Source organism: Gallinula chloropus (genome assembly GCF_964237585.1).
Source record: "Gallinula chloropus genome assembly, chromosome: 14".
Lineage (NCBI taxonomy): Eukaryota > Metazoa > Chordata > Aves > Gruiformes > Rallidae > Gallinula > Gallinula chloropus.
The window spans coordinates 14,181,300-14,208,082 of record NC_140099.1 but is presented as its reverse complement, the minus strand read 5'-3'; the positions used below and the strand labels follow the sequence as shown (position 1 = coordinate 14,208,082).

The following is a 26,783-nucleotide window of genomic DNA, read 5'->3' as shown; positions in this document are numbered from 1 at the left end:
GTGTCCTCATGACTCTCTATAGAGTTCATGGAGTCGTCTTCAGCTGTCACAAGTCATAATCAACCAGGAGTGAGTCACAGGGTTCTTAATTGCTGTAAATAAGCATGCAAAGCCCATCACTCATAATAGCTCTAATGGCTAATAATGGCTAAGTCAAACTCAAGTTATTCTGTTGTAAATTGTTCACTGGGATGATGCCTAGAGAGTTTTAATGTAAAAAAAACAATACCCCCCCCCAAGTGATGACCATTAACAAAGGGAAGAATTGAACCTTAGCAGAACCATTCAAAGAAGTGAAGCAAAGCCCCATGACTTACTGATACTGGGGTAATGAATTGTAATGATCCACTCACCAGGGTGTGAACTGAATTGTCTAATGTCTTTTCTACTTCTGATACTCAATTCCCTATGAGTTTTGATGCTTTAGGCAGCTCTTATGGACAACGCTGTTTGCCTATGGACAGATTCCCACTACGGAACTCAAGGTGAGTTTGTATGTTCTGGAAAGCTGCCCCTACAGAAGGGCAGTCTTGGAAATTCCTCATTAAAGGACCAGAGTAACTTTCTATTGCTCCGGCTCCTCAAATGACCTTAGCATTTGGTCAGCGGAGTGCCAGAGCCCATACTGTGAGGCAGGGCAGAACTCTCTAACCTTATTCCAGGATGGGAGCAAAACCTCCTCTTTTAGTGTTAACTGGCTCTTAGGTGAGTTTTGAGGCTTCATCCTCAGATATTTTTAAGACCAAGAATTCTGTGCCAGTATCCACTTATTCTTTGTGATCAGGATGCCTCCTACAAATACATACTTTTGCAGGTATTTCAAATGCTACTGGTGATATACTTGGATGTATTCAGTTCACCCTGAATTGGCTGTTTCCATATTTCTTTGCTCTGTTGCTGTGCTCAGGTGAGTGATTTCCTTGCAGTTACTCTTCCCTAAAGCCTTCCAGGTTACTTAAGCTAGGATGTGGGTTGGCCAGTGCTAGCTTTATTTAAAAAACTTACCCACTAACTATATTAACCTGAAGAGTATCATAGTGAGGATACCTGCAACTGCTGTCTTTAGTCTTGTTAAGTCTGGAGGGCTACTTAGAGGATAAGTTACCACCAGGAATGAGTGAATTAACACTGAAATCCTTCTGTACCTTTTATCCCTTTCTGAGCCAATGTTAGTGCTGAGGTAAAGATAGAACCTCAAATAAAATCACATACAAGGCTGAAAGAGGATTTGACACAGCAAGGAGTTAGAAAGAAAATGCTTCTATCTGTGTCATACAATCACAGTAACCTTTGCTTTTTAATTACTCTTGCCCAGTATAATAGCATTCAGTAGCAAACATTTCCTTAGTAGGTCTTGCCCCAGAGAAGTTACAATCAGAGAGTAAAAACAATGGGAGGAAACAAGACATACTCTCTTGATTCTAAAAAAAAGAGTGACTATTGAAAACATAAAGAGGTTGGTGGCAACTAAGAAAGAAACCCTTCTCTTGATAATTTGAAGCTAAATGCCATAGCCATAAGTCAAGTCTTCCTGTCAGCCAAGTGGTGAAGTGTAATACTTACCTAACTCTTCCGAGGTCTTTACTCAAGCAATTTCATACTGACATCAGTGTCAGACTATTTGAATAAGATCTGAAGATAAAGGTTTCAGAAACTGGCTGGAGTGGAATGACATTGCAGTATCTTACTCAATTGCTTCAATTAGACGCTCCGCAATCGCTCGGTTTAAAATAAAAGAACAATTGCTGAACATAAACACAGTGGGCTCCAACGTGTGGCTTTATATTGACGTGTCTTGGAAAGATGACACTCTGGTCCTCAGATAGCCCAGGTAAGTAATAAGCAGCTTCCTCCCATCTTGAAGCTGCAAAGATCACTATCTGGCCATATTCATAACCACACCTGCAAAGTACCTCAGGAAATTAGTAGCTCTTTTACTCTGGCCAGGAAAAAGAGCCAGTGCTACTGGCTTTACCGTGCATCCTTCTGTAGGATTGCAGTGGTTCAGGAGATAGGTAAGAGGATATAGCACCTTTTACTTTTCTGAAACAGGTTTAGATCTTGATAGCCAGAAGGACGGTTCATTATCAAATGCTGACTAACATCAAGTGTGCTGAAAATGTCTTTTCAGAGAGCATTCAGTGATGTAAAATAATTTCAAATTAGCTGTGTTGTTTTGCTCAGAAAGAAGGGGGGGTGGGGGGAGGGGGCAGGTGAAAAATTAGAAAGCTCTTATTTCGAAATGAGTTGCTTCAGTTTTGAAAGTCCCCCAAACCTGAACTTTGAACTTTCTAGCCTCTACTAGTTTCATGTGGCAATGTTGAATTGAAAAATTGACGTTTTGTTTGTTCATTTTGGATTATTTTCACAGTGCTCAAATAACCCAAATATGCAAAAAGACCCAACCCCAAAACAACCAAATAGGCAAAAAAACCCACAACCAAACACGTTTGGGGCTGAGCAAGGGAAAACCCTACTTATTTCCCAACTTCTGAGAGAATTTTTGGTTAGAACTTGACAATAGACAATTATTTTCTCAGATCACTCTAATTTTTCTAACATCATCACTGAGCTGAACAAGGTATGAACTGATATGAGGCAAGGAGAAAGCAACTGTCATGTCCCAGTGTCACTGTCTGGCACAACAAGAAGTCTCTGCCAAGCCCCACAGCCTTCCACCTCCTCAGCGGGGTGGCTGCTTCTTGCCCTAGGAAGATCCATCAGTTATCTCTACTTCACAGCTTTCATGAGATGAATAAACAAATGTTCTCAAACAAAATCCTAAGGGATTTATTTATGATATAGGAGAGTGTTTCGATAATTGGCATCCTTGCTTGTGGAACGTTAGGATCCAGCGTGGAAAGGCAATGAGGACAGTGCTTCACTGAGGGCAGGTTTTTTTGTATACCAAAGCTGAGATATATTTGTATGAATTTTTTTGTGTGCTGCTGTCATTGCTGGGGTAAATAATGGGCTCCACTAAATGAATAGCTTCTTGAAGTGAGCAGCCCACTGGGTAAGTCTCATGGAGCTGAACACTGCATTAATTAATTTGTATTTCTAGCATACTGGGAGCAACATGGGCTCACATTCCTTCCATTCTGATTCTGTTTCACATGGTCTCTTGTTTGCATTACCTGAATGCCAACAGGTAGCATGTGAAGCAAGTTGACCTTGGTGTAATTTGATGTCATTTTATCTCTTCTCTGCCCCCCCCCCCCAGCTTATTTCCAAGTATTTTCTTAATATTAATTCAGAAAAGAAATAAGATTCAATCATAATGGTGGAATGAGACCAGCTTAATTACCCATGAAATATTTTTAGAATTGCTCTTGCCTTTGTCTCCTGAACAGCCTTTTACAAACTGGAACTGCAGATACAGCATTCTATTTTCTGTACCTAACCCCGCTAGTATAAGCCTGGCATGACTATGTCCTCCCTCTCAAATGGGGGAGGGCTTTCTGTACCCCCTTGCCTACCATTTAGCTAGTTCACTAACGTGTTGCGCTGTGCCCTCTTTGCTTTAGATTTAACCTTTCAGCTTGTCCCACCTTCTCTATGCAGTTGGCTTTCTTTGTCTTACTTTCCCCATGCTGTACATTTTTCGTGTCTGTAGTAAGGCCTGACATCACGTAACCCATCTCCCTCATGTCCAGGAGGAAATGGATGTGGTACTCGTCAAGTGTGCTTGTTGACAAGCAACACAAAAAGCTTTATGTATTTTGGCCATGCTGATTTACTGGAAACGTTAAGTTCTTGGAGGGGCTATCGGAAAAATTAGTTCCATAGCTCTCCAAAATAACTTTTGCACCTTGATTTGAAGACATTCTGGGAGCTTTTTTCTTCTTTCCTGTTTCATTAAGACCCGTGTCTCCCTGCTGCAGCTGTTCTGTTTTTAATGTGTTGCTCTGGTTCCAGGCAGACATACCCCTCTTTGAGTGGAGTTCGTTTTCCTGTGGCTGTTTTTCCATTTGCCTTCTCTTTAGGAGGTGAATTTGTCAGCCCGCTATTTTGGTCTCTCAGTTCACTACAGCAGCAGAATCAAAGCTGCAACAGCAATATAAAAGAGGAAACCCAAAACTCCATTCTGAATAGGGGCCTTTTCCCCCTTCTCAGCTTTTTTATTTTCCTTATATCTGGAAATGGGATGCTAGGGACTGCTGTGTCCAAGGAAGCGTGGGGAAGGATGCTTGCACTGCTGCCTTCACCGCTCCTGTAAGAAGGCCCAAGTGGGGCTGTGAAAACAGTGTTGCTATGGGAGCGCAAGCCCTGCGTGGTTAATTGCTCTGAACCCCGGGTTGTCTTCTGATGACATCTGGTTTATTTTTCCAGAGGGTTTGTAGCAGCCCGTTGTTCTGCTGTGCATACACAGCAGACCTTAATTTGAAATACCTTCCCTGGCAACTCAACTAAGCCCATGGGTCTCCTGCTGCGGCTTGGGTAAGCCTGCGTCCAGGCCTCGCCGCTAGCTTGGTGGCTGCATTGCCAGCCACAGCAGAGTCCTTGTGAAATGGCGGTTTGAGATGTTGGTTGTCGCTTGCATAAGCCCAGGAGCATCTGACAAGAACTGGTTTGCAGTTAGTGGCAGATTTTTTTTTGAGGAAAGTGCTTTAAAATGTGGTTTAAAAGTGGTCCACAGTGTGCATACGTGTTTTAGGAAAGCTCTAAAGGCAATGATTTCTGGTAAATCCATTCTCCTAAATAATTATTGTGGTTACATTTCTTTTTTTCTTCCCCCCCCCTTTTTTTTCCCCTCTGGCCAAAAGTCAAACTCATACCTACCACTTGATGGAAAATTAATTCTTGACACTCTCCACCAGTGTAAGGCATCCACTGGTTGTGTGGAGAGGCTTGGTGAGGATGGGGAGCTGGGGACTGTCATGTCATGTTCTTCTTATAAGTGTGTATGAGGAAAAATACCAGAAGGTATGCAGCTTTCCCTTTCCCTACCAATATTTATCTCAGTTTCACCAGCATCTCTGCATTTGACAGGTAATCACCTGGGAGGTACTTCAAGGTAAGGACACTTGATTTGCTGGTTGTCAGAAAGATTCCCAATAATAGATATATTAAGGCAAGTTTGTATTGTAGGAAGAGTTGAAAAGAGCGTTTGGAAATGGGTTGGTCTTGCACCAGAAATTTTAATAGGTGAGATTCGTCTGTCCCCTCCCTTATTTATTACTTGTTTTTTTTTCCTGGAGTATTTTGTGGAAGAACTTAAAAAGTGCTGGAAATTCAGGTCCTGACTAGATAGATGGAAGAGATGGAATTTCTGAACATGGCAAAATCCAACCAGAAACCTGGAGGGACAATACTGAGGCAATAACAAATTGTGACAGGTACTAAAGTTCCAGGCAGAGATGTGGTAACTGCCGCTTTCCTCTCACCCCTGACATTGCAGATCTTTCCCTCTCAGACGTAGGCAGACTCTTCTCCACACAGAGGAAGTGGAGGGTGGAGCTCAGTGCCTGTATAAATTATATGTGTCCTTCAGGTTATTTCAGCAGCAACAACAAGCTGTGAGCGTGTTTGTCAGCTGACAGATCTGTTACCCAAATTGGCTTTGCTGTCGCTGTCGCCATCTTGTGTGTCATGGGGAGCCCACCAGCCAAGGTAAGAGAATTGCGGCTCCACGCTTCCCTGTGCCCCAGCGCCTTGCTGTGGGGTCACCCCCACCCCAGCTCAGGTTCTCTTCAGCAAACTCCCTCCTCTTTGCGTCTCCGGAGACGCAGAGATGAACTGCCGCCGGCGCGGCGTTGGCAGGGTCATCTGCAGCTTTGGGAATGTACGGGTTTCCCCCTTTTGCCTCGCTGCAACAAGCGTGTGAGCGAGCTTTGGCTCTGGCTCTGGGTCAGACGTGGCCTTTTTCTTTTATCGTGAGGTGCACACGCTGGAGTGAACACCAGGAAGAACCAGAGGGCTGGCCTTTGATGAGTTTACCTCACTGCAAAATGAAAGTGCTCGAGCCCTTGCTGCATGTTCTTCTCAGGATAGCACATGTTCCTTGCGTGCCCTAGCTAAAAAAACAACCCCAAAACAGCAGCTTTTTCTAGCAACAAACCATAAGTTATATTACTTTAGCTGCAGGGAAGAGTTCTAATGAGCTATTTGACTGATTTAGCTATCTTTAATGTAATGTTTACAGCGTCTGTGATTCTAGTGGAACTATTTCATGTCTGGACTCGATTTTTACTAACAGTAAGCTCCATTCCGAGATTTAAACTGATAGATTTTAGCACAAATCAACAGAATCCTTCCCCTGAAAGTTCTTTTCTCGTATACATCTTCAAAAAGTAATGGATGTGGGGTCGTAAATGCAAGATGCAAGTTAATTACGAACGAGCCTCTTTCTGTATCAAACCCTACATCAAGTTTTGCAGCAATTAAAAGAAACATGAGCGTTCGCGGGTTTTAATTACAGTGAGAAACAATTTTACGTGTTATGGCTTATAGAGAATCATTAAGTATAATGCTTATTGTACTTGTGCCATGGTGATATTTACAAGGGAAGTCAGAGCGTCGGGAGTAGCTTGAACAGATGGTTCAAATGATAGATTGGAAATATTCAACCTTTGGATGCCTAGGACAAAGAGTATAAATGGCAAATTTAATGTCCTCTCTGGATAAAATTTGTATCTGATCTATCTACGTGCTAGGTATAAACATTATCTATCAATGTTAAATATCAATGTTGTATCTAAGAAGATAATTCTGGATGTGATAGATAAGTAGGTAGCTTAGGTAGAGTTTTATCTGGAAGGTCTGAAATCCAGGGAAAGTTCTTGCGTTTCATCCTAACGCTGCAGCTGCTGTTCCACAAGGATAGAACTATATCGGCAGCACAGGAAAAAGTTAAGAGTACAAGCATAGCTTCAGGTCAGAAACCTTCTGCTCCCAGGGAAGGAGATTCATTCAATACTGCAGGTAGCTCTGCCAGGCAAATGCCTGTTTCACTATGTGTAAATTGGTAAATAGAGACAGAAATGAGAACAGAATGGTTCTGTGGTCTGTTTTTTGTTTGCTTTGCAAGTTGTTTAGAAAAGTGTGGACATTTTGAATTATCTAGAAAGACCTACTAAAAGTCTCCCAGATAAGTTTTTGCTATTTAAAAAACCTACCAAACTGGCACAGAAGTAATGGATGATATTCATTTACAACTTGCTGGGAATGCTTTTGATATTCTTAATGGGGTCGTTTCTTCTGCTCAGACAAGAACAATTGCTCTTTAGCACTCCTATTTTGTGAACCATGGGATGATTTTTATGTGGTAAAATACTCAGAAATTCTGTCAGTAAAAAGCCCTGTGAGACACTCCTACATGTAAAGAGGTGACTGATAGAACATCCCAAATCCACAATGACACTTGAAACAATCCATCAGTGATGACATGGATTTACAGTAAATGCTCCTAAGGCAAATTAGATTTGCTCGCTAAGTATTCAACTTCCAGTGATAAGATTTTGGATAACTGTGATTCCCCCAAGGAAAATGAAGCTTTCATATTCATGCTTTCTCCTTCTATCCTTTCTCCTGGACTTGCATATTTCTTCAGTCAGTTGCTTTTCCCACCAGAACTTTGCATTCCTCTAATTTTAATGAAAATAGGGAGCTTGTTTGAAGGGCAAATTGCTAGCAGTACTCTATCTGGTGGGAGAGTGCTAACAAACTCAGCCTGTATTAGATGTTAAAGAATCTGTGTGCTACAGTGTGCTAGCCAGGCTGGTCATGAAGCTTATACTTTATAATTTTATAGCTTTTACCCTAATTGATACGTTGCCAAGTATAGTTGAACTAAATCCTTACTGTCTAAGATAAAATAAATAGTGATCTGCCCAATGATTACATTTGGTGTGAGATGCTGAACATAAGGTATTGTACTGTTTCTAGTACACCACTGGAGAAAGAAAAAGTAATCCATGAAAGGAAGTGATTATTCATGTCTGAAGGATATTGATAAAGCTGAGTGATAAATCTTACAGCTGTTTACAGGATGTCCTCATCTAAAACCTCATATAATTTGACGTTATCCCATGGTGGTAACTCTGCTCAGAGAACTGCTTAGGTTTGGTGCAGGCGAGGTGGAATCCAGGGATTCCAATCAGCCTTCTAAGATGTACAAAACAAGGGGGTTTGGGTTTTGGTTTGTTTGGGGTTTTTTTAAAAGAAAAAGGGGAAAAAAAAAGAGGTGGTGATGGGAAGTTTCCCAGACTGCCAGGCTCTGTAGGAAATACCCCTAGCAGAATAACTTTCTAGTGAAGGTAGCCATGAGATCTTGTTCCAGGAGCAGCATGAAGGGGCAGTAAAGAGTGAAATCAAAGATAGGAGGTGTTAGTAGGTTTTCCTTCTTTCACTGCCATCCAAAGACCATCTTGGTCTACTTCTCAGTATTAATGAGCTTTGAGAATATTTCATTCTCCCAAAGTTGTCTTTTTGGGATGAACCTTGAAGTAACTAAATACCTGTAAATAGGAGTATTATGTGTCTTCCTGAAGCTGACTGACTGTTCTCTGGAAGCCAGAGAGTAGGTCAGCAAATGTGTATTACAAGAATCAGTGATATGTTGGCAACAGATGTAAATTTTCAGGTTTTTAAGGTTTGACCCAGCTGTGGCAACTCTGCTATTCTGGTTTTATCTCCTCTCTATGTTGACTTGTCTGTATTTTGGTCCTGAAATGGCTCCCCCCCAAAATTGCATTGAGAGTACAGAAATGTAGCTTAGTGCTAAGTGCTATCAAGTAAAAAGAAGCTTGGGGGTTTTTTGTTGGTTGTTGTTAATCTTCTCCATTTTTAGCCTACTCTCTGGGACTCTGGACATGCAAACACACACAGGTAGCTGAATCCGGCACTCTGTCGTTGGTCTCAATGCAACACTACTAATTTTCCAGAAAAAAAACCTAGAATTATGTGCATCTGGAAAAGCTACTTTGGATATTTACAGAGGAGTCTTGTTACTCTCTGTGTGCCTGTGCAAGAAACTCGGGTTCTCCCAAGGAAGCGAACTAAAAAGCAGAACCAGTACAGCCGTGCGACTGTCGCGAGCTGTCTGGATACAGTGCCTGTGCTTCTCAATTTGCATTAATTGTGACATGACGTGTTGCTGTTCATGGTCTGAAAATAGCAAGGGGTGTCGTAACTGGAATTGGTTTTTTTATAAGAGTGTTCTGGAGTGCCAGCATTTTTTGGGCAAGGATGTTACTTTAGACCCTAATAGTCTGCTCTGGATCATTGTAGAAGAAAAACTAGCTCTGCTTTTTTCTGATGAAAAAAAAGAGAAAGAGTTAGCCCAGGTGTGAATGGCTATCACAGGCTGGAATAACCACAGTCACAGAATCACAAGGTTGGCAAAGACTTTTAAGATCACTGAGTCCAACTGTTCCCATCCTGAGCTAAACCATATCCTTGAGCACCTCATCTACCCGTCTGTTAAACACACCCAGGGTCAGTGACTCAACCCCCTCCCTGGGCAGCCTGTGCCAGGCCCTGACAACTCTTTCAGGGAAGAATTTTTTTCCTAACATCTGATCTGACCCTGCCCTGGGGCAGCTTCGTGCCATTTCCCCTTGTCCCATCTCCTGTCACCTGGCTGAAGAGACCATCGCCCACCTCTCTGCACCCTCCTGGCAGGTAGTTGTAGGTGGTGATAAGGTCTCCCCTCAGCCTCCTCTTCTCCAGGCTGAACACCCCCAGCTCCCTCAGCCGGTCCTCATAGGATTTGCCCTCCAGCCCCTTCCCCAGCCTGGTTGCCCTTCTCTGGACTCGCTCCAGGACCTCAATGTCCTTCTTATGGTGAGGAGCCCAGAACTGGACCCAGCACTCGAGGTGCAGCCTCACCAATGCCCAGTACAGGGGCACAATCCCCTCCCCAGCCCTACTGGCCACACTATTTTTGATACAAGCCAGGATGCCATTGGCTTCCCTGGCTACCTGGGCACACTGCTGGCTCATGTTCCACCTGCAGTCAACCAACACCCCCAGGTCCTTCTCTGCCTGACAGCTCTTCAGCCAGTCTTCCCAAAAGCCTGTAGTGCTGCTTGGGGATGCAGTCATGGGAGTGGGATTTGCATGGCCTGTAGAGTTAATTATGGCCACCTTTACCCATCATCTTTTACCTTGCATTAACACAGGATCTAAGCTGCACTGAAGCAGAAGTTATGAACCGTCATCTTTGATATTTCCATCAGCAGACAGATGTTGACACATTTAAGGGAAGTGATTGCTGTTGAAAGGGGAAGGGAGGAGGAGCGAGGCTCTCTGGCTCTAGAAAACGTGACACCTATCAGAACTGAGAGTGCTCTTGATGATGAAATGCAGATGCATCACTTTTATAAGCAGTTAGGAAATTTTCATCACAAAAGGGTCAAAGCAAATACTACACCAACATCCATTTCTCCGGTGAAGGCAGACCCTGAGAATGGTTTGGGCTTCTGTTGAGCAAGGGGGGGAAGTGGATTACAAAATAACACTGGATTAACATATTAATTAAAACAAGTCAGCTCTATAATTGGCTACATAATCCGATATTTTGTGTTAATGAAACCTACTAGGAATGCTGACCGAGTGTTCCAGTTGGTGCTTCTATGTTAAATAACTATTTGCACAGGAAAATTAGAGTCAAATTCTTTCAGTGGGCAACTGGAATAATACGGAAGTGTCCCAACTGGAACTTGTAAAGTCTTTAATGCATCATCCTCAGAAGGTTTTAAATGTGTGGGTCTCTAATTGGAGGAAAACAAGACTGCTTCTCAGCATTTTGGCCAAGATCAAGTGTAGAGTAAGAATAGAAATGGTTCTTGTCACGCAAGAACAAATGTGTCTTGCATTTTTATACAAGAAGTGTTTCAACCAGCCATTAAGAGGCCAAGAGACAGAGAAATCTGGGATTGTGTAGGTTTAACAACAGGCTTTCTCTGATCAGGATGAGTCTTGGATATTAATCTGAATTGAAATATGATATAACTTTAAAAATGACATCATAAAACTGAATATTAAGCCTCTATTGATATAAGGTAGTTTACCTCTGAACAACACTGAGTGAAACTAAATGAATGGTATTCTCATCTCTAATAAACAGGTCCAGTAGTCCCCACCCCATTTTAAAAGAATTTCAGACTAACTGTAGTGAGTGACTGCGATAGAAAAGTTCTTCCTTCCTCAGCTCTTTGTATCTCTAAGAGTTAATAATTTCAGTGTCAGGAAAATTAATTCCAGTACTAATTTTCAAAAGGAAATTGTGAAATTATTCGTTACAGTGTAATGGGATGCTCTCATTTGGGGAAATAGGTATGATGTTTCAGGTCAATGTGTAGTTTAAGCTGCCATTCAAACTAATGAAACACTTCCAATTTGGTGTGCTCTTGTTTTAATTTATTAGTGGTAGCAGGACTATATGTTATTGCTGACAATCCATGCTAATATGCAAAAAAACATGTAAAACATTCAACAGAAAATGAAGAAGAAATTTAAATGTTCCAATATGGAAAAAAAAAAAAAGGAAACGTTCCTGGTTTTGGTATTAAGATCATCACATGTCTGTATAGATGTGTTCATTCAGGTTTATCAGAACATCTTTTGAAAATGGCAAATATTTCCCGACCAATTTAGGTTGGGAAGCTTAATTCTTTGTAACAGTTAGAAATAAGTACCTTGAAATAAGTGCTGCAATGATAGCTTGCCTATGGTAGAAATAAAGCTCATGTCTGGAAGGGAAGCAGTTCCATTCGCAGTATGGATTTTCATAACTAATGATTCAGTGAGATTATGCCTCCAAAGAAGGACACTTTTTTCTTCATCTGAAGGGCCTCTGCTGGGCCTATGGTCCATTCACTCAAAGTCCATTCCTCTATATGCCTTTGGGTGGGCTTGGCCTACTTAGGAGTGTCATGAAAACTTAGCCCTAGTTGGGACAAAATGTCTGAGGATTTTAGAGCACTTTGACACCAGTCAGGACATGGTAGTTACCAGTGCTCTGCCAGGCAGCTGGAAGTTCCTAGTATTGCCTTCTAAAAGCACAGATTTAAGCTACCTGTGGCACAGGACCCTGGGCGGGTTGGCAGTACAACCATCACCATGGCCACTCATGCATCAGGTTGTATGAAAAAGGCACCTCCGGGTGACTAGGGCAGCTTTCCATACAGTTGTCCCGGTCTGTGTTTTCTTTCTCTGTCTTCACTTACTCAAACTACTTAACAAACAGCCTGGTGGGCAATCATGCTGTCATCTTAGTGATGTACTTAGGTTGGATATTAGGAACAGGTTCTTTACAGAGAGGATGGTTGGCACTGGAACAGGCTCCCCAGGGAAGTGGTCACAGCTTCAAGCTTGGCTGGGGTCAAGAAGCTCCTGGATGCTGTGCTCAGTCCCATGCTCTGACTTGGCTGGCCCTGTGTGGAGCCAGGAGTTGGACTTGATGATCCTTAGGGGTCCCTTCCAACTCAGGAGATGCTAGGATTCCACTCCAGGGTGGTCTCCTCATTTCAAACACACAGAAGCACCAACTGTCTGCTGTACTGTTTAAAATTTATACTGGGTTTGTATTCTGAGCCAATAAAACTAATTGTATTTCTTTTTTCTGCAGATGAAGTTTTGCCCCATCCACATGCTTTCTGTAAGAATCATACAAGCTAAGAACATCAAGTCAAGAGACCTATGTGAGTTGTGGTTTGATTGTGGTTTTAGTCACCTCCGGCATTAACACAGCGAGCAGTGTTTCCTAAGTTCTGAAGGCATACAAGCAACATACATAAAGCACAGCAATAGAAGCACTAATTCCAGGGCATCAGGAGATTTGAGGACATATCTAGTAGCATTTCAAGGAACTGGTAAAAACTGAGATCTCCAGATGAATTTCCTGGACCAACAAGGGAAGGTAGACCATATGTGAGGACACTGCAAGCTGTAAATCTGTTGGGAGCTGTTTGGTTTCCATGGTCATAATTGCTATAAATCATACAGTGAACTGGAGTTTTGCCACAGAGGCCACATATTGTATTGAAATGTATCAATTACATGTGTAAATTGGAGAATTTCAACCCTTCTAAAATGCGGTATCATTTGGCATATGTACTGTCCTCAGATGATCGATCCTATTAAATTATGTGGATAATTTCTGGTTAAGGAGGGCCTCTACAGATCCAGCCCTAAGCACACACTGAACGTGCATCAAACCAGAGTTTTCTGTGTACTTCCATATACAACTTTAACTCATTATCTCATCCTCACAGTCTCCTATGGCTCCTTCTCATGGTGTACTGTGGACCAGCCATTCAGCTGCTGTTTTTGCAGACGTCTCAGATGGGTTCCTCATTCAGGACAGAGACCATGAGCTGCCTTTTCTTGTGCTCTTGAAACCTCTGGCCTGTGCATTCCTCTAGCGTGTTCTGCCAAAAAAGTGTCATTTTGCAGCAAGTTACTTGAGTTACAGCTGAGACCATTCACATCTTGCCGTGCAGGGCTGAGCACAACCTTGGCCAAGACTGGATGCAGGGGAGACAAAGAGGGAGTGAATCCCCTGTTAGCTGAGTAACTGCGATCCCTGTACTCCTATGGCAAATGCCACATAGCAACACACAGAGGTGGACACTAGAAAGGTGGTAGTGTGATGAGGCCTGTATTTCTGAGTTTCAATGATCTCTTCTATCTACTCTATTGAAGGGACAGTTCCACTTTCCTGCCAAAACCTTGCGGGGCAATGTTATTCACTGCTTGATACCAGTCTGAAGTATTTAGGCATCTCGGGCTGCAGTAGACACCTCCAGTCAAGTCCAGATTCCAGCTCTGAAAGACATCACCTTGGAGATTTCCTTTCACACCGCTGTCAAGCTTCACAAAGTAAATGCACTTTCCCACCCTGGCTCTTCCCAAAGGACGGCTGCACGAGGGACTGACTGCACTAACCCTCAGGAATAGATGTAGGCTGGAAGTGAGATGAAGACTCCTGGCTTCTTCATGCCCTTGTGGTCTTGGGCCTACACTGGTGTTTAGCTCCAAGAGATTTTCTCTAGTACCTAACCCTTCTAGACAACCATCACATCCCTTCCGCATGTTTGTGTTGCTAGACTGAACAAGCCAGTCTTCTCTGGTCACCTCTGTAATATGCATCCTCCTTTCCTGTAATCATCCTAACAGCACTTTTTGGAACTAGCTCTAGTTTCAGTTAAACCTTTTTAACATTAGTTGGCTGACATTGTAGGGAATATGCCTGATGAATGGTCAGTGGGATCTTTAAACCTTTCTCTTCATGTGGGAAACACGGCTCTTAGTGTTTTCTGTGTGTGCATGTGTACATTTGCAGTTTGTGGTAACCAAGAGGGTTTTCCTTGGTTGCTTCCAGCTGATATGCTCTGCACTTATTTTTCTTTTTAAAAGTAGTATTAATTATTAGTCCCCAGAATCATGGCCTTACCCTACTTTTCATCTATCATATTGGCATAAGTTTTTTACTCTTTTTCCTGCTGCAGTGACTGCATCAGACTGCTATGTGCGCTTGTGGCTGCCATCTGCTTCAAATGGAAAGCTTCAGACCAAAACCATCAAGAACTCTGACAACCCTGTCTGGAATGAGACTTTCTACTTTAGGATCCAGAGAGAAATTGAGGTAGTAAAAAAAAAAAAGAAATAAAAATTGTCATCGTTTTGACTGGCTGGGAATCCTCAGTTGACACCCTGCTGAGTAACAGTGCTAAGGAAATGCTCATGTAACAGGATTTGCATCCAGTCAGCACAAAGCAGCAGAGGTACAGAGTAGTGTGCTCCTCAGCCAGTTAGAGACATTGGTGATATAAATGTCTACATCTGAGCTAGCCCAGATTCTATTTGGTATCACCTGAGAGAAACAGGTACTGTGGATGTTTTATCTGGGCTATTTTGGATGGTTAATTTGGGAAGTGCTTTCCCTTAACTGTTTTTAAGGGAAGGATAGAGGAATTGCTGTGTTGCAGGCAGTAAATTTAATCCTATCCTAAGCTGTGTAGTTAAGAGAAGTTTGGGGATGAAGAAACTGAGTAAGTGTGTTCCTTGAGGTGGGGTTCAGCGTGGAGCAGAGCACTGACATCTTTTCTGTCTCAGGATAGTGGAGACACTATGTTATAGGTAGTTCTCTTCTATTGCATAATGAGTTTCCCAAGGTTGGGTTTAACAATGGTGTTCCACATTAGCAGACTCCTGAAGGAAAGCACATTTGTCTTTATTCTTACTACTCTGCTAGTCAAGCAGCTGCAAAAGTCTTTAACCATCTTTCTGTCTCTGTGTCATAGCAGCTCAGTAAGAGTTGTTACTTATTTTCTCCTACTACCAGAACGTTTTAGAATTGGCAGTGTGTGATGAAGATCCGCTCACCAAAGATGACATGCAGTTCACAGTTCTTTTTAACGTGGCTAGAATCAGACCTGGGGAGACACTCCGTGAGACATTTGCTTTGAAATCAGAGGTAAGAAGTGGAGATACAAGGTGGCACCAGCAGGACGTAATTGTCCACATTGGCTTCCATGTTAAGTGGGGTTTTGGTGTGCATAAATGGATGCCTTCCCATATCATTAGCAATACCTCATCAAAACACAACATTGTGTTGGATTCCTGTGACTTTGTAAGTCTCTCTTCGCAGATTTGGAAACTGAAGCCACTTCTCTCATGCCTGCCATCTCTGTGGGGGCAAAATATGTTTGTATGTTAATAACTTCCTCAACTTTTGGCTTTGTTCCACTTTTGCAATGCTTAGAGGACATTTCCTCTTAAATGACAACTTTTTATTAAAAACATTGAAGACAGTCCACTCACTGCTTAGATTAAATTACTCCTCCAGGCTTGTCCTGGTGGTGTTTGTGCTGGGTTTCCTTCTCAGTGATTCAGATCTCTCTAGCCCATCATAAAGGGGTGCCTGTTCTGCTAACATCTTTGGTATTCTGTTAAGGAGCCCATGAAAGAGAGTTGTCCAGAGAACAAAGCTGGGGTAGGTCTGTGACAGCTCCCGGGCTTGGCTGAGCTGTGGCTGAGGTATTGCTACATACTCACTGCAGGAAGGAAACAGTCCACATCCAAAAAAACAGCTACTTCCCAAGTGCTGGAAGCTGTTAGCACGGATCTTCCCAGTGACTCTCCAGGCTGCCATGCGCTTCTCAGCCAGTGGGCGAGTCACTGGGAACTTTAATGATTCAGTAACCACTTCAGTACAGAGTACTCCTGCCTCCTTCATCCCCACTGAATTCAGTGTGAATGGGGTTTAAATGGTTTGGGTATGGAAATGACACCGACATGAGTCACGCTTGTTCCTGGGCTTCAATGCCTTTCCGCCATGCGCACCACCTTTGCAGAAAGCCATCGTACTTCTGTTGCAGTCAAGGTTTCCCTCTCTGATGGTATCTCTGGAAATACATCTCATTCTACATCACCCACAATAGGAGAACATTAATGTGGTCTTCAGGCTTTGGAAAGAGGCAATACATGGCTTTATTTTTGGGTAACATTAGCAGAAGAGATGACAGACGAGGAAGCCAAGTGCTTTTTGGATATGACTGTACTGCCGAGTTCTTGCAGCCACCAATAATCCCTATTTACTTTACTCTTTTCTTTTTAGAAAGAGAGGTGCACTAAAAAATGGGAAAGTTTGGAAGTGGAATTCTGGATGGAAAGAATGTGAGTAAAATTCCCACCATGAAAGAAATGGACCTGCCAGGGAGTAATAGTATCATAGAATCATAGAATATGCTAGGTTGGAACGGACCTTTAAAGGTCATCTAGTCTCAGGGAGGAACCTCTTTCATCTCCTTCTCCCAGTAGTGAGCTGAGATTGCTGTTCCAAAGTTTTTCACCCTACCTTTCCCAGATAATTCTGCCTTTAAATGTATTTTATACAAATTTTACCTTCTTTTTGACATGTGTATCCTGATTGTGGCAATGTAGTAACATTGTCACATCATGATCACTTGCACACAGGATCCATGTAAAACTTAACAGGTGTCCTTCAAGTTCAAGATCACTGTGGTGTTCCTGAATGACCAGAAAAGTTGTCTTGTATTATTATCATGATGTGTACATAGAGTCATGTAGACAATGTTAGAAAAGTTACCCATTAGGTGATAGCTTAGTTAAACTGAAAAAACAGACTATCAACAAATAATAAAGTTATGACTATCCCACTCAAATGAGTAATCAACACTGGAGAAGGACAAATCCCATTCAATACACTTGATCTCTCTTTTAAATGTTATCACAAGTTTGGTTACAAAAAACAAATCACACAAAAAACAAAGCTACACTATATTTTCTGGCATATTTGAATTTAGCATTACAAAAAAAATTAAAATAAAAAAGGAAAACAGTCTAGTCAAAACTTAGTAAGTGCATGGTTAGAAGGAGGAACTTCTTATTCTTAAACATTGAAAAGCTGCAGGAAAAACCCCACTGGTATTCTTGGTCATTTCCTCCCATGGTGAAACTCAAGACAATCTATTTAATTTATCTATGAGAGATAGCTTAAGAGGTGGTACAAACATTTCCTTCCAGATACATGAGAGCAATCACAGCCAGGTGTATAAAAAGGAGAGAATAAGATGCAGTGTTTGGAAATTGGACTGAGTAGATCGAGGCTAGAAACAGGAGGAACATTTTTCAGTGTTCAAGTTATAAGGCCTATGTGGGATTCTCCATCCTTGGAAGCCAAACCTAGTTATTTACATTTAAGTACATTCTACAGCTGAAATAGAAGTTTCAAGGCTGGACATAGTGCTTGGTAAGATGCCCTGAACTTTGCAGAAAAGCAAAGGTTACATACTACATAACTTTAATGGTCCTTTCAGATATATGAAAGCACTTGCAAATGTGACATTGAAGTATTGGCCTTAATGACAGATGCTGTTGGTAGGACTCTAATGGTTACTCATGGTATTAAATAACTACATCCATTCAGTGACCGACCTAGGTCTTACGAGGTGAAGTGCCTGGGACAAAGGCTTTCTATTACTTACCTCTGTGTTTTCCAGTCACATGTGTAGCATGATTGGAGCTAGTCCTTATTTGCTGCTCATTGGTGATCGGTTGTAAATTATAATCTGAAACAGTCAGAAATATCTTTCCTAATAAGTGTTTGCAGAATCCATTAATAATAGACTTTGCTTTTCACAAGTCATTTGGTAATAGCAGGACATGATTCTGCATAGACCAGTAAGTCTTTGTTCTGCTGCACCTGAGCATATAGTTTTAAGCACTGGTGTTTTTGTGGGCTCTCCTGTGTTTCTTCTTGTTTGGCTGGTACATTTTGGTTGATATGCTTAGCAGGTTATCATGTGTTATGCCTTTAAGAAAACAAATTCTGATGCTAATGTAACTATATTCAATTCTAAGCAGGTAATGAAAGGTCATAAAACTAGTATTTTTAAAAAAAGACCAGATACTTACACACCTTTTGTTTGTTGGGGTTTTAAAAATCTATTTATTTATTCTGTCTTTTCAGTCCTGGCCCTCCAGAGCGCCTCATCACCAACGATGTCTTAGTGGTAAGGGTCACATATGAATTTAGCTTGGAGTCACTTTGCCTTCCTGTTGATTCTCTCCTCTCCCTACCAACCGCCTGACATTTTATCTAGAAAAAAAGAAGCTACCATGATAGATAAGAGCATGGTCTGCAAAGTGAAAGATGTGGGATGAGTCCCATTCATAATGGCTTAGCTGTTGCCCTCTCCATGCAAAAACAGAAGCTGTGCTTCTTGAGGTCTTCTGATATTACAGATGTCAATTTATGCCCAGCTGGGGTTTGTTAATGTTGCAGAACCCCATGTTTATCGGTGTTCAAAGTAAAAACTGGCCGTGTGGCCCAAAAAACAAAGGTTATAAAAGGGATGAGTCTGTAGGCAGCTATAGTAAGTACTCAATATAGTAGTTATTATATATATGAAGGTTATCTAATGTAACAGGGAAATTAGTTTTTTAATAAAGAGTTATTTTAATCATTGAAACACGGAGTCCTCTTTTGGTATTAGTCAGCATATGGTACATTACCTGTCTCCTTGGGCTGGCCCAGCAGCTAAGGAGTACAAAGTACTTCGTGCCAACCACTCCAGCCTGCACATGATTTCCAGATGCTAGCCTTTAATACCCCTGAGGCAAAATAACACATATTCTATTCTTTCCCCCTCATTTTCTGTGTGAGGCATAAGAGCTGTAATGATTGGCATGTGCTGTTCCTGAAATGGCTTGGAAAACTGTCCTGGCATGAGTTATTAAAGGTGAACTGGAATGACTCAGGTGGAGGGTGGACTAAATCCATGATCTCCCTACATCAGGACCAGTGAGAAGATGCCTTGCAGACTAATCATTGCCACAATACACAGAAACTCATCGTCAGGTCTTTTCCCCCACCCTTCTTAAATAATTATCAGAGGTATGCATAGCTGTGTTTGGGTAACTGTGCTTTAGAGAGATTCCTGATTTTTGGGATAACCTGAAATGGGTATAAGAACCTCTGGTGATGCACCTTTGTATGGACAAGCTAGTTCTGAAGCAGTGTAACTGGGCTACTGCCCTGGGGTGATGAGCTCTGAATTTATGCATGTGCTTCCAGCACTGAGACCAGTTTAGTTGGCTCTGTATTACAGCTGGGGGTTCTCTGCATGGCATTTCATTACTTACTGCAGATGTGGCATCATACTTTTTCTCTCCTGTCTCCTGTACAGTCCCGTGAGGTTTGCTGCTTGGAAGTGCAAGTGGACATTAATGAAAGCAGGAAATACTTGAAAGGTACACTGATTTCTCTGTGAAGTGAGGGCATGGCCAAATCAATCCTATTGTAACCACACAGACCAGGATGGAGGGTAAAATGTAATGCAGTGAAAGTCCCTGAGCTGCCTCCCATTATATTGTAATGCTGATCTGTGGGTTTTTCCTGGAAGCTATTGAGTCTGGACACAGCAGACTTTGCTGTGGAAGTCTGGGAGTGCTGACTGGGGGAGCACTCCAAGCTATGGGGTGAAGGCAACAGTACCAGTCTCCTGTCAGAGGATAGGGAATGACTCCAGCAGAAAGTCTGCCAGCTCTGTTAGCTGGCTTTTTCCCAACAGTGGTATTATTCTCTAAACAAATCTCTTCCCACTAGAGGGTAAAAATCTGGTGCTTACGGTGCCTGCATCTCACGAGAGAACACAGAAGACTACGGAGGACACTGATACTTTCTACTTCCACTGCATGAAGGCTTGGGAGCCAGTCCTCAAAGTCAGGCTGCAGGTAATGGGCAGTATCCAGTACCACCTTTCCTATGGCTTGCCTCTTTCCAGTGTCACCAAAAGAGTAAAGAGCTGGATTGTTCCTATTCTGTGAATAAAACCCATGTTTTTTTTTCTCTGCAGAAAGTTTCTGATAAGGAAGATGACAATAGCAATTTAAGTGACACCTTAACAGTACCACTGAAATTTCTCCCTGTTGGACATAAAGTGAAAGTAACCCTCCCTGTAAGACATGTAAGTGCTTCACCTTTTGTATGATCTTTTGGAGAGAAGAGTAGAGTAGCCCTCAGTATTTAACACCAGAACATTCTTTTAAAAAGAAATCAATAAGTAAGTCTGAGTGACAATCTTGGGCAAATCCAGGTTTGCTGTGAAAAAGTTTAAATTTCTCAGAGAACTAACAATCTTCTGTTAATAAAATCAGTGATTAGGAAATCATCCTGGCCAGTTTTAGATGCATTTCAGACCAACCTCTGCTGTCCATACACGGTTAAAGGAGAAAATTCAATACTCCAGGCTAGGCTTTGGCTAGCTCAATCTATACATATATACATTTGAGATGGCTAAAGTTAGACAAGTTGAATCTTACTCTCAGAGAACAATTATGTCACATTCTTTTATGCGTACAGTTAGGATGGTAACTGGTGGAGAAAAACAACTCCAAGTTGCTTTAAAAGCAGTGGCAATGCTGTTGTGTGGCCAGATGAATCTGCTAACAGTAGCCAGACATCCTTCCCCACACCTTACGGCAGACGGGAGGCAAAAATAGGGTAAGAATTTCTCAGCAGCCTTTCCCATGAAGAGAAGGGAGAATGGATGTCTGTTTTGCCACTAGTGATTCCCTACCCCTCTGGTCTCTTTTACCTCCAGTAGCTCTTTGGAAGGATGTAGTGACTTGTGTTTCCCCTTCTATCACTGTCTGGCTGCTGCTCTTCATCCTAAAGAGCAGGAGCAGAGCAACATGGTACTGCTGCTGGGTTAGGATAGTTCATGGAGGTATATTCACAGTGAGGAAGGAATCCTGTTTCACAGCTGGGTTCATCTAGCCACTTTGACTCCTTCTGCCCCTTTTGCTTGTCTGTGAAATATCTTTGCTGTTTAGCTGCTTTCCTTCTCCTTCCTGCTACATTTTCTCAACAAACTGCATACAAGGGTGGAAGTGGTGGGGCATTCTGGGAGGTACTGAAAATCTGTATTTGAAAACTTGTGTTTTTCCTGGTCATTTACCTTCCTGCTCTGGTTTCTTTGTTGACAGAATGTGCCGCTGCAGTTGTACCTACAACTAAATGATTGGTAAGAGGACTGGGGTTTTTTTCCATGAAGGTCTTACTGCTCTTTGAACTGTGAATTCTAGAATGGAGTATCCTTTAGTTAGATACAAGGAATGCATGAGACCAGGGGCAAAATATAACAATGGTTAAGTCACCATTGAAGAGTCACCATGATAGATCAAAGTTAAATATCCTTGGGGCAAACGAGTCATGCCAAGATGCAAAAAAATAATTATGAGAGTTTCAAAGAATGAGGAACTTAGTCACTGAGTGTCCATTGCATCAAAGAACCGAAATCTGATTGGAGCCTTCTTCAGAAGAGACGCAGAAGTGGGAAAGGACACAGAGGGAAAAGGGAATTTGAGATGAGCAAACTGTGTGGAGTCCATACAGTGCTCGAACCATGCAAAAGAATCCTAAGAAAATAGATTCGTGGTTCTGGTGATATCAACAGAAAGAGGCAGAAGCTAGGGAAGACAAAAATGTTACCCTGTAAAATAATGGGACAGATGAAAACTATGCAAATGTTATTTGAACGTCTTTCTCACTGTGCTGTTCCTGTGTAAATCTGTGGTACAAATCCCCGCGAAAGGACGTGTTAGGTTCAAATCACCCTTAGCTCAGAAATGAAGCAGAAATAGAAAGGATTCAGCTTACAAGGCTACTGAAAGTCACAAAGAAGCCTCTCTTTTTTTTCACATTTTCTGTCCTTAGCTGGCTGTAAAACTTAGACTGCAACAGCAATAGAGACATACAGAATAAAAGCAGCCAATTTCTTTGAAACTGGAAGCTGCATTTCTGTCTCTTAAGTCTGAAGAGTGAATACTGATTTCTTTAATGATATTTAGGATACTGGAGTTGCTGAAAATAGATGAATATATATTTTAAATGCCAACCCCGTGGCCCTGGTTTTGTTTATGTTTCAGCACAGATAAACTAGATGTGCGCTTAGGGTATGATCTGTGCCAAGAAGAGCAAGAATTCTTGCAAAAAAGGAAGAGAGTGGTTGCCAGTGCCCTGAAAAGGGTTCTTCACCTGGAAAGAGATCTGCATGGACATGAGGTCTGTGAGTGGGAATCTAAGGATGGGGTGTGGGTCTATTGAATTAGGTTTGGCAGAACTTCCCACAAAATTTCTGGTAGTTTTTTGCATGTTAATGACAAACCTGGTGATTTGAATGGCAGCAGAACAGGAATTCTCAGTGATATATGATATGGCATATCCCATACTCAGCTAAAATCTCAGCTCAGCTATTTATGCCCCCATTCCATGGGTCAAATTCCCAAGGATATAATACAGCAGTCTTCAAAGCCATTGTTTCCAACAGCATGATACAGCGGGTCAGCAAGCTAAGAGGCACTGGTACATTGTGTTAGACACAGACTAGCCAGACCACCGAAAAAAGTAGGAGAATGGGAGTATTTGAAATTCACCTCACATAGATAGTTATGAAACCATTGTCATCTTCCTTCTTTAGGCTTCTTTTTTTTCATTTTCAGAACACTTTTCACAAAAATATGAAAGTTCTTTAGGGTGGAGAAAGAACATTTTATAACCAGCTCTAGCTGAAATATGTTTTCTTGCCAAGATCCAGCATGAATCTTTCAGTGAACATTTATTTTCTTGCTGGAATTACATTTGTGGAATGGATGCTGTCCAAAGAATAATTTTGTTTGTGTAATTTTTTTTTCTTAACTCTGCACAGGACTTCCTTGAATCCATCCTTAATTACATTTATTGCAATTTTTATTACTTACTTATAATGAAATAAAATCATTATCTGTTATGAAGCATTGCAACTCTAATTACAAGGAACAAGGAGAAGGAGGACAGTTTAAATTGTTCAAACTTGTCCGAGCTTTGGGGTTAAGGGAACCCACTGGAGGATAATTTAAAGAAGGTACTGGTACAGGCTGGCTGAATATTGATTTAATTTCATTGTCCTCCAATTAAGTCCGTTGAGGAAATTATCAGACCTGTAATTTGACCTTTCCAAGTAGGCAACCAAGTAACTTTGTGAAGATAATACTTATGTTTTGAACAGGTCCCAGTGATAGCTGTTATGGCAACAGGTGGAGGCCTCAGAGCAATGTCAGCGATGTTTGGCCACCTTTTAGCTCTTCAGAAGCTAAATCTGTTGGACTGTGTTACCTACATCACTGGGGCTTCTGGCTCCACATGGTGAGTACAAAAAATGAGATTTGTGTTTGGAATTCCTGTGACAGTATGGTACACACCATGAGAGAGGTGCTGTCTTACAGTGTTAATGAGTGAATGTAATTCCCTGCTAAATCCATTATTGTTGGTTCTGGATTATAGCTTCAGTTCAGGCTTGCGGATTCTCTTCCTTGATTCAACTGGTTGGGTAAATGTAGTAATTTTCAAAAATAATCCAAATAAATGGATGATTTTCTCACATTTCTGCTCTTTAGGACCCTAGCAGACCTGTATGAGCATGCTGACTGGTCGCAGAAGACTCTGGAGGGGCCACTTAAGGCAGTAAAAGAACAAGTGACAAAATGCAAGCTCAACCTTATGTCTATAGAGCACCTGAAGTATTATCACAAGGAAATCGCTGAAAGGGCAAAAGCAGGACATGTCTCATCTTTTACAACTCTCTGGTCACTTGTTCAGGAAATGTTCTTACATGAACGAGTATGTATCTGGTCCTGCCACACATTTGGGAAACATCTGCTCGCTTTCATTAGAGCTTTACTCTTGGAGGGCATGATATAATCCCAATTTGGGACAAATCCAACGTGACTGAAGCATTCCAGTGTGATTGGTACACAATGATGCAGGGTCCTGTGGGGTACCTGAAGGGTTTGAAGGTGCCTCTGTGCTAGGGTGCCCAACAGCTAGCAACTTCAGTAGGCAAACCTGCAGAAAGAACCAAGCAATCCCCTCTGAAAAATCAGGTCTTGCAAGTCTGTTTCTGGCTGAACGCTTCAGAGTTACTGTAATCTGTCCTCGTGCACATTACTCTCAGCATTAGTAAAGGTCTGTGGGGACACAGGCAATCAAGGCACTTGGGTATTAATGAAAAGGTTACTAAGTCTCAGAAAGGCAAGGAGGGAGTAAAGTGCAAGTCTCTTATGAAAACGTGACTCTCAGGTTGTGAAACATCTGTTGTCTGTCCGTACTCAGGTAGCTTGTGTAACTCTTCCAGAGGTTTATGGTGACTTTTTTATCTCTTTGCTTAGCCAAGAAAGTACAAACTCACAGACCAGCGCAAGGCATTGCAGCATGGACAAAACCCATTGCCTTTCTATGCAGTCCTCAATGTGAAAGAGGAAAAGTACAGTACTTTCAAATTTAGAGGTAAGCATTCCCAGAGTTTCTTCTGATACTGAGTAGAATCATAGAGTCATAGAATCACAGAATGGTTTGGCTTGGAAGGGGAGACCTTACAGTTCACCTAGTTCCAACCCATGGGCAGGGACACCCTCCACCAGGCTGCCCAAATACTGCACTGAGGAGGGTATGAAAATGGAGTGGAACATGATTCCTATGGTGGGCTTGATATGGCACAGGCTACATTCGACAAAAGGCATTAAAATGAGAAGAAACCTGAAAGAAAAAAGCAGTTAGTACTTATATTTGGTTAGGTTTATAGGTACTGCTCTACTGCAAGATGTGTACAGGACAGCTTGAGTCAGGAAACTGCACTGTGATCTTTTTTTCGTTTGGAGTTCATATCTCTTCAGGCTGCTCTGTTATATCCTGGAGGCTGACAATTTGGGGTTAGTAGAGGTTTTGTGCCAGGCATCCCTTGCAGGTTGGATCACTCTTGCATCTTGTACATTTGCTGCTTTTGGTTTAGAGATGCAAGTGGGGTCCCAGCTTCTTTACATAGAAATATAAACTTAAGCTTTTGAAATTAATGTTAGGTTCTTTCTGGGGTGAAGAAACTAGTTCCCCTTCTATGCAAGTTCTATCTGTGTTTGTATGGAACTAGACAGCGTAGTTTGCAATACAAAGTTACAGTACAGAGCTGCTGAGACAAGCAAGATCCACGGAGCGTGTGGACAGCTTTATGCTCAGGGAAAGGTTTTGTTTTCTTATCTGTATGACAGTAAACATGCCATGTGTCAATTCTCTTGTAGAGTGGGCGGAGTTCTCTCCTTATGAGGTGGCCATACCAAAATATGGAGCCTCCATTCCTGCTGAATATTTTGACAGTGAGTTCTTCATGGGAAGGCGAGTGAAGAAGCTGCCAGAATCTCGGATCTGCTATCTGGAAGGTAAACTAGCAGTGCAATATAGTGTGGTAGAAAGCATGCCTAACTAGCCACTGGTTTGTACACAATGCTTATTGGCAGTGGTTCTGCTCTAGGTCTTGATTCAATGGGCTTTTTAGCCCTTTTTGTACACTACTGCTCACTGTAAAGCTTCTTTCCTCCTGGCCTCCCTTTTAACTTGGGCAGAATTCAGAGAGTTGCAGCAATGTTCCCCTTCCCATTTTCTGAACCAACCAAGAAGGTGGGGAAAGCAAGTTGTAGAAATAATAAGCCTTTCTTCACTGCCTAGTCATCAACTCTTCACCAGCTATATTTCTAGGCAATACCATTGCCAGAGTAAAACTGAAAGGAGCTGAAAGTAAAACATAACTCATCTAGAACAAATCGCAAAGGCGAGAACCATCTGAGCCTTGGGGGTTGAGAATGGTGTCACTAACCTTCCCTGTCCATAAGGATGAGGGAAGCCCTTTTAACCTCCAACAACTGATTTGGCTGGCCAAATGTCTAAAGACAAAGAAAAGGGGGCAAGGCAGTTCATCAGAGGAATCCATCTGCCCCAGGAAGATTTTAAATCCTTGTCAGATTTTCAGCTTTTGATACTCAAAACCAAGGGTCCAGCGGAGACAAAAATCCCGTTGCTCTTGCTGTAATGTGTGCTACAGATTGAATTGGGTCCTCATGTGAGCACCTGGCATGGGGCTTATGGCAAAAGGTAGTTCATTCTTTTCCAAAAACAGACTCACATATGGAGCCAATTCTATTTTGATCTTGGACCAGTTGAACGCCATAGAAACAAAACATTCCTGAAAGTTAAAAAATGGGTCTTGGATCAATTTAAAGAATGAAGCAGTTTAAATAAGGGTCTTGTGTTTATATGGCTTCACCATGCTCCCAAAGCATGCTTGCATTCACAAGTACACAGGAAACACTCTAAAAACATAGTTTGAGTGACTGGTCCCTCCTCTTGTGTTATGGTACTCGACAGCAAATGGTCTGTGTGTAGTTATCTCTTGAGGAGTACTGACATGCTGACACCATTATGTTTGAACTCCGTGAAACCCACT

At 42.0% G+C, this 26,783-nt stretch overlaps 1 protein-coding gene across 1 annotated transcript in view; it reads left to right on the top strand.

The window, feature by feature from the left end:
* Positions 1 to 5,592: 5,592 nt before the first annotated feature.
* The window catches only part of LOC311197032 (cytosolic phospholipase A2 beta-like), a gene marked incomplete at both ends in the record, with an annotated part of 30,379 nt that continues 9,188 nt past the window's right edge, over positions 5,593 to 26,783 (top strand). The window contains 16 exons of the mRNA XM_084270718.1: positions 5,593 to 5,613; positions 12,575 to 12,647; positions 13,651 to 13,827; positions 14,457 to 14,593; positions 15,293 to 15,424; positions 16,568 to 16,626; positions 18,443 to 18,485; positions 19,662 to 19,725; positions 20,081 to 20,208; positions 20,331 to 20,441; positions 21,463 to 21,500; positions 22,405 to 22,540; positions 23,523 to 23,659; positions 23,911 to 24,133; positions 24,682 to 24,799; positions 25,585 to 25,722. Coding sequence (XP_084126844.1) covers positions 5,593 to 5,613; positions 12,575 to 12,647; positions 13,651 to 13,827; positions 14,457 to 14,593; positions 15,293 to 15,424; positions 16,568 to 16,626; positions 18,443 to 18,485; positions 19,662 to 19,725; positions 20,081 to 20,208; positions 20,331 to 20,441; positions 21,463 to 21,500; positions 22,405 to 22,540; positions 23,523 to 23,659; positions 23,911 to 24,133; positions 24,682 to 24,799; positions 25,585 to 25,722 — 1,735 coding nt within the window. The remainder of the gene's footprint in view (positions 5,614 to 12,574; positions 12,648 to 13,650; positions 13,828 to 14,456; positions 14,594 to 15,292; positions 15,425 to 16,567; positions 16,627 to 18,442; positions 18,486 to 19,661; positions 19,726 to 20,080; positions 20,209 to 20,330; positions 20,442 to 21,462; positions 21,501 to 22,404; positions 22,541 to 23,522; positions 23,660 to 23,910; positions 24,134 to 24,681; positions 24,800 to 25,584; positions 25,723 to 26,783) is intronic.